The sequence below is a fragment of the Leopardus geoffroyi genome, chromosome B1 (assembly GCF_018350155.1).
Source record: "Leopardus geoffroyi isolate Oge1 chromosome B1, O.geoffroyi_Oge1_pat1.0, whole genome shotgun sequence".
In the NCBI taxonomy this organism is placed as follows: domain Eukaryota; kingdom Metazoa; phylum Chordata; class Mammalia; order Carnivora; family Felidae; genus Leopardus; species Leopardus geoffroyi.
In genome coordinates, this window is record NC_059327.1 from 159,998,507 (window position 1) to 160,012,740 (window position 14,234).

At 38.5% G+C, this 14,234-nt stretch overlaps 1 protein-coding gene across 4 annotated transcripts in view; it reads right to left on the reverse strand.

The window, feature by feature from the left end:
* THEGL (theg spermatid protein like) overlaps positions 1–14,234 on the reverse strand; it is a 56,287-nt gene that overhangs the window by 10,415 nt on the left and 31,638 nt on the right. For all 4 annotated transcript variants that reach the window (XM_045473946.1, XM_045473947.1, XM_045473945.1 and 1 more), the window contains one exon: positions 288–402. In XM_045473946.1, coding sequence (XP_045329902.1) covers positions 288–402 — 115 coding nt within the window. The remainder of the gene's footprint in view (positions 1–287; positions 403–14,234) is intronic.

Sequence of the window (14,234 nt, forward strand, 5' to 3'; positions counted from 1 at the left end):
TAACAAGACCCAAGTTCCAACTGCCTAAACAGCCTTCCATAGACTTCTCTATCAGCTTCCACAATTGCTTAAATTCTGCATAGCTGTTCTGCTTCTCTGATTAAATCTTGGCTGATAAATTAGGCATAGAGGAGATAGTAAGAAAAGTTCATTTGATGAGAGGGAAACATAAACAGGGGAAAAAGGAAGATACACCCAGAAATAAGAGGACAGCATGCTACAGTTATAAACACGTTACATGTTGCAAAATCAATCAGGAACTGTTTCTTTCACATGGACCCACTTACCCTTTTTGGAGGAACATAGTTTGGATTTATGGCTTTGGCTATTGACAGTTGTAATAAACGGGGTGAAGGATCAGAGATATGATGAGAACTTCTTGTTAAGTAATCACTGTAGGGCCTATATACAAATGGAACATGAAATATTATAATCATTGGAGGAAAAAAACTGCATTTTTTCATTGCTATAACCAACCTCTGATCAATTATATATATTGTTTCTATCTTAAAAACTTCTTTTCCCATAATCATAGTTGGGTTTTTTTTAATATCAGATTGGTGTTTTCTAAAAATATTTGTACTATGAGCCACAGTAAGAAGTGCATTTTATACTGTGATACAGTATATGTAAATCTGTGTGTGTGTGTGTGTGTGTGTGTGTGTGTGTGTGTGTGTGTGCTGTATATCCAAAACAAAATTATCATGAAACAATGCTTTACCTGAGTAAGGTATTCTGATTTTTTTAAATTCCATTTGATTTCATTAAAAAAAACTGGAATCCATTTTATGATCCACTGATGGGTTGAGACTTGCAGTTTAAAAAACACTTCACTTGAGCAGAACGGACTCTCCAGAGCCAAGCGTAGACAAGAGGCCCATGGAAGAGGGTAGGAAGGGCGGAGAGGCGGTGCGCGCTACATGGACTGGCGGGAGGGAGCCGGGGCGGAGGGAGAGCCCACCAGCAAAGCAGAGCCCCTGAGTCTGGCTTGCAAAAGCAGAGGGGCCAGACTCCGTGAGTTCTGACAGCCAGCAGAACTTAACATCTGGAATGTTAAAAGTCAACAGCTCTGCTTGGAGAGTGGGAGGGTGAGAGGACACTGGGAGGGAGAGTTGTTGAGCCCTGGAAGACAGAGCTCAGCTCGGCCAGAGTCATCTCCCTCTCCCATCCCCCAGCAGAAATCCCAAAGGGAACCAGTTTCTGTCACCAAACTTGCTTGCACTGCACAAACACACAACGCTGTGCTTCTGTGGATCCATCACTCTGACGGGTCTGCCTTCCTCCTGGTGCTGCAGGGCCCCTCCCACAGGGGACCACCAACAGCAAAGCAAGCTAAGCCTGCCCCTCCCACCCTGTGCACCCTGCGGATCCACCTCGGCTAATATGCCAGATCCCATCAAAGCAGCACCACAAGCCTGGTAGTGTGCAAGTAGCCCAGACAGGGGCCACACCACTCCACAGTGAGTCCTGCCCCTGGGAGAGGGTGAGATAAGGTACACACCAGTCTGACTGTGGCCCCAGCAGTGGGCTGGGGACAAACATCAGGTCTGACTGCAGCCCTGCCCACCAACACAAGTTACTCCAGACAGCACAGGGGAAGCGCCCTGCAGTTCCACGCCACTCCAGGGACTACCCAAAATGATGAAATGGAAGAACTATCCTCAAAAGAAACTCCAGGAAGTAGTGACAGCTAACGAATTGGTCAAAAACGATTTAAGCCATATAACAGAACAAGAATTTAGAATAATAGTCATAAAATTAATTGCTGGGCTTGAAAAAAGTATAGAGGACAGCAGAGAATCTATTGCTACAGAGATCAAGGGACTAAGAAACAGTCATGAGGAACTAAAAAATGCTATAAATGGGGCGCCTGGGTGGCGCAGTCGGTTAAGTGTCCGACTTCAGCCAGGTCACGATCTCGCGGTCCGGGAGTTCGAGCCCCGCGTCAGGCTCTGGGCTGATGGCTCAGAGCCTGGAGCCTGTTTCCAATTCTGTGTCTCCCTCTCTCTCTGCCCCTCCCCCGTTCATGCTCTGTCTCTCTCTGTCCCCAAAATAAATAAACGTTGAAAAAAAAAATTAAAAAAAAAAAATGCTATAAATGAGGTGCAAAATAAAATGGAGGCGACCACAGCTCGGATTGAAGAGGCAGAGGAGAGAATAGGTGAATTAGAAGATAAAATTATGGAAAAAGAGGAAGCTGAGAAAAAGAGAGATAAAAAAATCCAGGAGTATGAGGGGAGAATTAGAGAACTAAGTGATGCAATCAAACGGAACAATATCCGTATAATAGGAATTCCAGAAGAGGAAGAGAGAGAGAAAGGGGCTGAAGGTGTACTTGAACAAATCATAGTTGAGAACTTCCCTGATATGGGGAAGGAAAAAGGCATGGAAATCCAAGAGGCACAGAGAACTCCCTTCAGGCATAGCTTGAATTTATCTTCTGTATGACACATCATAGTGAAACTGGCAAAATACAAGGATAAAGGGAAAATCCTGAAAGCAGCTAGGGATAAACACACTCTAACTTATAAAGGGAGACCCATAAGACTAGTGGCAGATCTATCTACTGAAACTTGGCAGGCCAGAAAGGAATGCCAGGAAATCTTCAATATGATGAACAGAAAAATATGCAGCTGAGAATTCTTTATCCAGCAAGTCTGTCATTCAGAATAGAAGGAGAGATAAAGGTCTTCCCAAACAAACAAAAACTGTAGGAATTCATCACCACTAAACCAGCCCTACAAGAGATCCTAAGGGGGATTCTGTGAGTGAAACGTTGCAAGGACCACAAAGTACCAGAGACATCACTACAAGCATGAAACCTACAGACATCACAATGACTCTAAACCCATATCTGTCTATAATAACACTGAATGTAAATGGACTAAATGCTCCAAACAAAAGACGCAGGGTATCAGAATGAATAAAAACACAAGACCCATCTATTTGCTGTCTACAAGAGATTCATTTTAGACCTGAGGACACCTTCAGATTGAAAGTGAGGGGATGGAGAACTATTTATCATGCTACTGGAAGCCAAAAGAAAGCTGGAGTAGCCATACTTATATCAGACAAACTAGACTTTAAATTAAAGGCTGTAACAAGAGATGAAGAAGGGCATTATGTAATAATTACAGGTTCTATCCATCAGGAGGAGCTAACAATTATAAATGTCTATGGGCCCAATATATAAAACAATTAATCACAAACATAAGCAACCTTATTGATAAGAATGTGGTAATTGCAGGAGACTTTAATACCAAGGATTAAAGCAATAAATACCCTATGAGCAACGGATAGCTCATCTAAACACAAAATCAATAAAGAAACAAGGGCCCTGAATGATACATTGGATCAGATGGACTTGACAGATATATTTAGAACTCTGTATCCCAAAGCAACAGAATATACTTTCTTCTTGAATGCACATGGAACATTCCCCAAAATAGATCACATACTGGATCACAAAACAACCCTTCATAAGTATAAAAGAATTGAGATCATACCATGAACACTTTCAGTCACAATGCTATGAAACTTGAAATCAACCACAGGAAAAAGTCTGGAAAACCTCCAAAAGCATGGAGGTTAAAGAGCATCCTACTAAAGAAAGAATGGGTCAACCAGGCAATTAGAGAAGAAATTTAAAAATATATGGAAACAAGTGAAGATGAAAATACAACAATCCAAATGCTTTGGGTTGCAGCAAATGTAGCCCTGAGAGGAAAATAAAATGCAATCCAGGTCTATCTCAAGAAACAAGAAAAATCCCAAATACAAAATCTAACAGCACACCTAAAGGAAATAGAAGCAGAACAGCAAAGACACCCCAAACCCAGCAGAAGAAGAGAAATAATAAAGATCAGAGCAGAAATAAATAATATAGAATCTTAAAAAAACTGTAGAGCAGATCAATGAAACCAAGAGTTGTTTTTTGAATAAATACACAAAATTGATAAACCTCTAGCCAGGCTTCTCAAAAAGAAAAGGGAGATGACCCAAATAGATAAAATCATGAATGAAATTGGACTTATTACAACCATTCCCTCAGAAATACAAGCAATTATCAGGGAATACTATGAAAGATTATATGCCAACAAACTGGACATCCTGGAAGAAATGGACAAATTCCTAAGCAACCACACACTTCCAAAACTCAAACAGGAAGAAATAGAAACCTTGAACAGACCCATAAGCAGCAAAGAAATTGAATCAGTTATCAAAAATCTCCCAATGAATAAGAGTCCTGGACCAGATGGCTTCCCTGGGGAATTCTACCAGACATGTAAAGCAGAGATATTACCTATTCTTCTCAAGCTGTTTTAAAAAATAGAAAGGGAAGGAAAACTTCCAGACTCATTCTATGAAGCCAGCATACTTTGATTCCTAAACCAGACAGAGACCCTGCAAAAAAAGAGAACTACAGGCCAATATCCCTGATGAATATGGATGCAAAAATTCTCAATAAGATACTAGCAAATCAAATTCAACAGCATATAAAAAGAATTATTCACCATGATCAAGTGGGATTCATTCCTGGGCTGCAGGGCTGGTTCAACATTCACAAGTCAATCAATGTGATACATAACATTAATAACAGAAAAGAACCATATGATCCTGTCAATCAACACAGAAAAAGCATTTGGCAAAATACAGCATCCTTTCTTAATAAAAACCCTCGAGAAAGTCAGGATAGAAGGAACATACTTAAACATCATAAAAGTCATTTATGAAAAGCCCACAGCTAATATCATCCTCAATGGAGAAAAACTGAGAGCTTTCCCCCTGAGATTAGGGACATGACAGGGATGTCCACTCTCACTGCTGTTGTTTAACATAGTGCTAGAAGTTCTAGCATCAGCAATCAGACAACAAAAGGAAATCAAAGGCATCAAAATTGGCAAAGATGAAGTCAAGCTTTCACTTTTTGCAGATGACGTGATATTATACATGGAAAACCCAATAGACTCCACCAAAAGTCTGCTAGAACTGATACATGAATTCAGCAAAGTTGCAGGATACAAAATCAATGTACAGAAATCAGTTGCATTCTTATACACTAACAATGAAGCAACAGAAAGACAAATAAAGAAACTGATCCCATTCACAATTGCACCAAGAAGCATAAAATACCTAGGAATAAATCAAACAAAAGATGTACAAGATCTGTATGCTGAAAACTACAGAAAGCTTATGAAGGAAATTGAAGAAGATATAAAGAAATGGAAAAACATTCCATGGTCATGGGTTGGAAGAATAAATATTGTTAAAATGTCAATACTACCCAAAGCTATCTACACATTCAATGCAATCCCAATCAAAATTGCACCAGCATTCTTCTCTAAGCTAGAACAAGCAATCCTAAAATTTGTATGGAACCACAAAGACCCTGAATAGCCAAAGTAATTTTGAAGAAGAAGACCAAAGTGGGAGGCATCACAATCCCAGACTTTGGCCTCTACTACAACGCTGTCATCATCAAGACAGCATGGTATTGGCACAAAAACAGACACATAGACCAGTGGAATAGAATAGAAATCCCAGAATTAGACCCAAAAAGTATGGCCAACTAATCTTTGACAAAGCAGGAAAGAATATCCAATGGAAAAAGACAGTCTCTGGGAGAACTGGACAGCAACATGCAGAAGAATGAAACTAGACCACTTTCATACACCATTCACAAAAATTAACTCAAAATGGATAAAAGACCTGAATGTGAGACAGGAAACCATCAAAACCTTAGAGGAGAAAGCAGGAAAAGACATGACCTCAGCCACAGCAATTTCTTAAACTTGACATATCCCCAGAGGCAAGGGAATTAAAAGCAAAAATGAACTATTGGGACCTCATGAAGATAAAAAGCTTCTGTACCGCAAAGGAAACAATCAACAAAACTAAAAGGCAACCAACGGAATGGGAAAAGACAGTTGCAAATGACATATCGGACAAAGGGCTAGTATCCAAAATCTATAAAGAGCTCACCAAACTCCACACCTGAAAAACAAATAACCCAGTGAAGAAATGGGCAGAAAACATGAATAGACACTTCTCTAAAGAAGACATCCAGGGGCGCCTGGGTGGCGCAGTCGGTTAAGCGTCCGACTTCAGCCAGGTCACGATCTCGCGGTCCGTGAGTTCGAGCCCCGCGTCAGGCTCTGGGCTGATGGCTCAGAGCCTGGAGCCTGTTTCCGATTCTGTGTCTCCCTCTCTCTCTCTGCCCCTCCCCCGTTCATGCTCTGTCTCTCTCTGTCCCAAAAATAAATAAACGTTGAAAAAAAAAAAAAAAAAAAGAAGACATCCAGATGGCCAACAGGCACATGAAAAGATGCTCAACGTCGCTCCTTATCAGGGAAATACAAATCAAAACCACACTCAGATATCACCTCACGCCAGTCAGAGTGGCCAAAATGAACAAATCAGGAGACTATAGATGCTGGCGAGGATGTGGAGAAACGGGAACCCTCTTGCACTGTTGGTGGGAATGCAAACTGGTGCAGCCGCTCTGGAAAACAGTGTGGAGGTTCCTCAAAAAATTAAAAAATAGATCTACCCTATGACCCAGCAATAGCATTGCTAGGAATTTACCCAAGGGATACAGGAGTGCTGATGCATGGGGGCACTTGTACCCCAATGTTTATAGCAGCACTTGCAACAATAGCCAAATTATGGAAAGAGCCTAAATGTCCATCAACTGATGAATGGATAAAGAAATTGTGGTTTATATACATAATGGAATACTATGTGGCAATGAGAAAGAATGAAATATGGCCTTTTGTAGCAGCGTGGATGGAACTGGAGAGTGTTGATGCTAAGTGAAATAAGTCATACAGAGAAAGACAGATGCCATATGTTTTCACTCCTATGTGGATCCTGAGAAACTTAACAGAAGACCATGAGGGAGGGGTAGAAAAAAAAAAAGGTTAGAGAGGGAGGGAGCCAAACCATATGAGAACAAACTGAGAACAAACTGAGGGTTGATGGGGGGTTGGAGGGAGGGGGGGTGGGTGATGGGTATTGAGGAGGGCACCTGTTGGGATGAGCACTGGGTGTTGTATGGAAACCAATGTGGCAATAAATATCATATTAAAACAAAAAATAGGGGTGCCTGGGTGGCTCAGTCGGTTAAGCGTCCAACTTCGGCTCAGGTCATGATCTCGCGCTTTGTGAGTTCAAGCCCCGTGTCGGCTCTGCGCTGACAGCTCAGAGCCTGGAGCCCGCTTTGGATTCTGTGTCTCCCTCTCTCTCTGCCCCTCCCCTGCTCATGCTCTGTCTCTCTCTGCCTCAAAAATAAATAAAACATTAAAAAAAAATAAAGATAAATCAATCAATAAATAAATTAATTAATTTAAAAAAATAAAAAACACTTCACTTCCTACCAAAACCTCACATTAAATCCCTGAGATAGAAATTCCAGTCACTATCAGAGGCCCTTCTGTGATGGCTAGTCTCTTCTGCAGTGCAGTTTGAAACTGCTAGGTATAATGCCCAGCAACTTGACCAATTTTCATAGGCTGTTCCCCAAATATTCCTTTCCTAGTACAAAAACTTACCAACCAACAAAACTACAAACCTAATATGAAAACAGTTTTCCACAAATAAATATATGATTACCCTCTAGAGGTAGTCTGTTAGATTTCAAAACTGATACAAAATTAGCATACCATAGAATTTACCTTTTTAAAATGTACAATTCAGTGGTGTCTAGCATATTCACAAAGTTGTGTAACTACTGTCACTATCTAAATTCAGAATGTTTTGAAGCGCCTGGGTGGCTCAGTCGGTTAAGCGTCTGACTTCGGCTCAGGTCATGATCTCGCGGTCTGTGGGTTCGAGCTCCGCGTCGGGCTCTGTGCTGACAGCTCAGAACCTGGAGCCTGCTTCTGATTCTGTGTTTCCCTCTCTCTCTGACCCTCCCCCCCATTCAAGCTCTGTCGCTCTCTGTCTCAAAAATAAATAAACGTTAAAAAAATTTTTTTTTAATTCAGAATATTTTCATCACTCCAAGAGAAACCCCATACTGATTAACAGTTCGTCTCCATTACTTCATTTCCCTCCCCCACTCCCAACCACTAATCTACTTTCTGTCTATGGATTTGCCTATTCTAGACATTTCAAATAAGTGGAATCATACAAATATGCAGCCTTTTGTATCTGGCTTCCTTCACTTGGCCTATTTTCAAGATTCATGTATCAGTATAACATTCCTTTTTATGGCTGAATAATATTCCGTTGTATGGATTTGTCACATTTTGTTTATCCATTCATACATGGTGAACATTTGAGTTGTTTCCACTTTTTTTGCTTTTATGAAATGCTGCTATGAATATTCATGTACAAGTTTCTGTGTGAACATTTGCTTTCAATTCCCTTGGGGACACGCCTAGGAGTAGAATGCTGATCATATGATAACTTTATTTTTTTTACTGATTTTTTTAATGTTTATTTACTTATTCTGAGAGAGAGAGAGCATGCATGAGCAAGGGAGGGGCAGAGAAAGAGAAAGAGAAAGAGAATCCCAAGCAGGCTCCATGCTGTGAATGCAGAGCTCAATGTGTGGGGTTCAATCTCACAAACTCCGAGATCATGACATGAGCTGAAACCAAGAGTTGGGCACTTAAACAACTAAGCCACCCAGATGCCCCTGATAACTCTATTTTTTAACTTTTGAGGAACTAGAAAGTGGCTTTCCACATAAACTGCACCATTTTACATTACCACCAGCAATGTATAAGGGTTTCAATTTCTCTATATCCTCACCAATACATATTATTTCCTATTAGTTATTATTATCGCCATTCTAGAAGGTGTGAAGTGGTGTCTTTGTGGTTTAATGTGTATTTCCAAGATGATTAATGATATTTAGTATCTTTTCATGTGTTTCCTGTTCACCTGTATGTCTTCTTTGGAGAAATGTCTATTCAAATCCTTTGCTCATTTTCTAAATTGTGTTGTCTTTTTTGCACTGTTCTAAATATTTTATATATATATTCTGAATACTACTCTTTTATCAGATATATGACTTGCAAATATTTTCTCCCAATTGGTGGGTTTACTTTTTACTTTCTTGATGATATCCTTTGATATACAAAAGCTTTCACTTTTGATGAAATCCAATTTATTATTTTTTGTCACGTTTTTGTTGTCATAACTGAGAAACAATTGCCTAGGCCACAGAGATTTATGTCTATTTTTTCTAAGAGTTTTATAGTTTTACCTCTTATAATTAGGTCTGTGATCCATTTTAAATTAATTTTTGTGTATGGTGTGAAGTAGGGGTTCAACTTCATGTGTATATCCTGTTATCCCAGCATTATTTGTTTAAAAGACTATTCTTCCCCAATTAAATTGTCTTGGCATTCTTGTCAAAAATCAATTGATGAGTGGCACTTGGGTGGTTCAGTTGGTTGAGTGTCCAACTTCAGCTCGGGTCACGATCTCACAGTTCATGAGTTCAAGCCCTGCATAGGGCTCTCTTCTGTCAGCACAGAGCCTGCTTCAGATCCTCTGTCCCTCCCTCTCTCTCTGCCCCTCCCCCTCTCTCTGCCCCTCTCCCATTTGTTCTCTCTCACACACAAAATAAATAAATAAACTTTAAAAAATCAATTGACCATAAATATAAGGGTTTATTTCTGGACTTTCAATTCTATTCTGTAGATCTATATGTCTATTGTTATGCCAGTAACACACTGTCTTGATTACTGTAGCTTTTAAATAAGTTTTCAAATAACTGTTATTTTTCAAGTTTTTTTTTTGTTGTTGTTGTTTTGTTTTGTTTTGCCATTCTGGGTCCTTTGCTTTTCTCTATGAATTTTAGATTGCATTGTCAATTTCTATCAAAAAAGGCAGCTGGAATCTCAATAGGGATTACACTATGTTGATCAATTTGGAAACATGTACCATCATGACAAAATTAAGACTTCCAATTCATGAACAGGAAATGTCTTTCCATGTATTTAAGTCTAATTTCTTTCAACAATTTGAACTTCGCTTGTTAAGTATTTTGTTATTTTATTATTTTTCACTGTAGTAAAATACATATAACATAAAATTTACCATCCTAACCATTCTTAAGTATTTGCTACAGTAATGTTAAATGCATTAACATTGTTGTGCAACCAATCTTCAGAACTCTTTTCATCTTGTAGAACTCTATACCAATTAAACAACTAATTCCCCCCTCCCCCCCAGCTTAGTCCCTGCCAACCACCATCCTACTTTCTTTCTTTACAAATTTGACTACAGTTGGTACCACTTATAAGTGGAATCATACAGTGTCCTTTTGTGGATGACTTATTTCATTTAGCATAATGTCTTCAAGGTCCATTCATATTGGAGCATGTATCAGAATTTCCTTCCTTTTTAAGGCTGAGTACTATTGCATTACATGTATTATTTTGTTCTGTTTGGTGCTACTACAAATAGAATTGTTTTCCTACCTTCATTTTCAGATTGGTTAATTGCTAATGGAAATACAATTGTTTTTGTATATTGCTCTTGGACTCTGTGCCTTCCTGAACTCATTTATTAGTTCCCATAGTTTTAATATGGATTCCTTAAGATTTTCTAATCATGTGAACTATGAGTAGAGAAACTAGTTTTACTTTTTCCTTTCCAACCTGAATGCTTTTTACTTCTTTTTCTTGCCTAATGGCACCCTGACTAGAACCTCCAATATGATGTTCAACAGAAGTGGTGAGAGTTGACATCCTTGTCTTATTCCTGATCTTAGGGGGAAAGCATTCAGTCTTTTACCATTAATTATTATGTTAGCAGTGGGTTTTTTTTTTTTTACAGATGTTCTTTATCAGCTTGAGGAAGTCCCCTTCTATACCTAGTTTCTTAAGTATTTTTATAGTGTGTTGAATTTTGTCAAATGATTTTTCTGAGTCTATTGAAATGATCATATGGTTTTGGTTTTCTTATTCTGTTAATTTGATGTATTATATTGATTATAGTAAGTTGAATCCAACATACTCTTGCATTCCTGGACAAATTCAACTTGGTCATGAGGATTTGTTAATTTTATTTCATTTTTTTTCTTTCTGTTTGTCAGATAATCTCAATTAACCTATATAAGTTTGCTGACTCTTTCTTCTGACTGTTCAAGTCTGCTGTTGAGCCCCTCTAGTTAATCACTAAAATACATGTCCCAAAGTTCAAGCTCCTGTAATACATTTATTGGCGAGCCTGGTGTGTCTTCATTAAACACTTGCTTTTTTTCCTCCTCACACAATTCTAACAAGCTTAGTTATCTGTTTCTAATGCATAGAATCAAAAATAGAGGCTAGTCAAAATTATGCAAGCAGGGGTTCCTGGGTGTCTCAGTAGGTTAGGCATCCAACTCTTGACTTTGGCTCAGGTCAAGATCCCAGGGTCATGGGATCAAGCGCTGCATCAGGCTCTATGCTGAGTGTGGAGTCTACTTAAGATTCTCTCCCTCAGTATTACTCGGCAGTCAAAAAGAATGAATTCTTGCCATTTGCAACTACATGGATGGAACTGGAGGGTATTATGCTAAGTGAAATCAGTCAGTCAGGGAAAGACAAAAATCATATGACTTCACTCATATGAGGACTTTAAGAGATAAAACAGATGAACATAAGGGAAGGGAAACAAAAATAATATAAAAACAGGGAGGGGGACAAAACAGAAGAGACTCATAAATATGGAGAACAAACCAGGGGTTACTGAGGGGTTGTGGGGGGGGATGGGCTAAATGGGTAAGGGGCACTAAGGAATCTACTCCTGAAATCATTGTTGTACTATATGCTAACTAATTGGGATGTAAATTTAAGAAAATAAAAAATAAAACTAAAAAAAAAAAAAAGATTCTCTCCCTCTCTCTCTCTCTCCCTCCCCCCTCTGCCCCTCTGCCCCTCTCCCCTGCTCATGCACACTCTCTCTCTCAAATTAAAAAAAAAATTATGGAAGCAGCCAAGTGTCCATCAATGGATGTGAGATATCCATGAATGAAGATGTGAGATATATATATATACACACACACATATATACACACACACAATGGAATATTATTTGGCCATTAAAAAGAATGAAACCTTGTTATTTGCAACAACATGGATCCAGAAAGTATAATGCTAAGTGAAATAAGCCAGAGAAAGACAAATACCATATGATTTCACTCATATATAGAATTTAAGAGACAAAACAAACAAACAGTAAAGGAAAAAAGAAAGAGAGAGAGAGAGATAAACCAAAAACAAAAAAATACAAAACAAAACAAAAAAACAGGCTTTTAGCTATACAGAATAAACAGATGGTTACCAGTAGGGAGGTAGGTGGGTGGGTGAAATAGGTGATGGGGATTAAGAGTACATTTATTATGATGAGCACTGAGTAATGCATAAAACTATTGAATCCCTATATTATACACCTGAAAATAATATAACACTGTATGTTAACTACACTGGAATTAAAATTAAATTAAATTTTTAAAAAGAGGCTAGTTAGAGACTATTCCCCTGTTAAAAAAAGAAATGACAGGAAAACTATAAGAAACAAATATCTAATAATCTAAAAGCAAGAAGTCAGACCACTTAGCCTAATAAAAAACTGTACTTCATATTTAAACAGCTTCTGGGAGGTTTTCAGTATTGAAGTACATAGTTGATGTTCATAATAAAGATCTCAAGCCAATGAACAAAGGTTATATGTATGTTTAGTAGCAGAGACATCTGCTTAGGAAAGTAGGGAAACAAACTTTTAAAAATAAAGCAAGTTTTAGCATTCAAGAGGGTTTCACTTATATGAAACATCAAATTCAGGTCTCTCAAAAAGTGGTGAAATATTAAAGTATTCCTCTGGATTATAAACATAGATATAGAAAAAATAAAAGTAAAAATAAATAAGTAAATATAGATATGTAACTACAAATTATATATCTATTTTTTTTTTTCAGCGTTTATTTATTTTTGGGACAGAGAGAGACAGAGCATGAACGGGGGAGGGGCAGAGAAAGAGGGAGACACAGAATCGGAAACAGGCTCCAGGCTCTGAGCCATCAGCCCAGAGCCTGACGCGGGGCTCGAACTCACGGACCGCGAGATCGTGACCTGGCTGAAGTCGGACGCTTAACCGACTGCGCCACCCAGGCGCCCCAATTATATATCTATTTTAACTAAATCTGCAGATTTTGTTGCACAAACTGATAAATAAGGAAATGAAATTTTGTAGGAGGAATTGGGCTTCTTTTGCTGGATTCTACGATGGAAAAAGACTCAAGTTACCCAGTTCAATCTCTCCCTGAAATGCAGGAATCTTCTAAAATTCATGTAAAGTCATCATTCCAGCTTATGCTTGAACACTTTCAGGGATTGTGGGAACGATGGCAGTTGATTTTTCCAGGTAAACATTTCCATTACTGGCTAGCTAGTCAGAAAGATTTTCCTACACTTAGCTGACACCTCCTGCTCTGTAAATTCCTTGTTCTACATCTAGTTTTAGGATCAACACAAAGTAATTTTACTTCTACCTCCTTTTCCTCATTCAGATGCTGACCCTTTAAATATTTGAACACAGCTATCACTGCTTCCTTGGTCTCTTCTCTAAGCTACCCATGTCATTTCTCTTAACTATTTTTTAGGTAACATATTTCCAGAAGCCTCAAAATATCATGCAGCTCCTTCTGCATAGTTTCAAGTTTAATATCATTTTTTTTTAATTTTTAAAAATGTTTGTATTTATTTTGGGTTTTTTTTTTTAATATGAAATTTATTGTCAAATTGGTTTCCATACAACACCCAGTGCTCATCCCAACAGGTGCCCTCCTCAATACCCATCACCCACCCACCCCTCCCTCCCACCCCCCATAAACCCTCAGTTTGTTCTCAGTTTTTAGGAGTCTCTTATGTTTTGGCTACCTCCCTCTCTAACCATTTTTTTTCCTTCCCCTCCCCCATGGTCTTCTGTTAAGTTTCTCAGGATCCACACAGGAGTGAAAACATATGGAATCTGTCCTTCTCTGTATGACATTTCACTTAACATAAGTATCATTTTCTTAAAGAATAACATCCATAAGTGGAAACATCCACCTACTATGTCTTGACAAAAGTAGTATAGGGTAGGACCATCACCTCCCTGTAACTGTACACTGTATATATTCCATTAATGCAACTTAGCATTTTTCTAAGAACCATATCACAATCTTAGCTGCCATATGGAAGTATCACCTAAGCTGTCTTTTACTTATTTTTTTTAAGTTTATTTTATTTATTTTG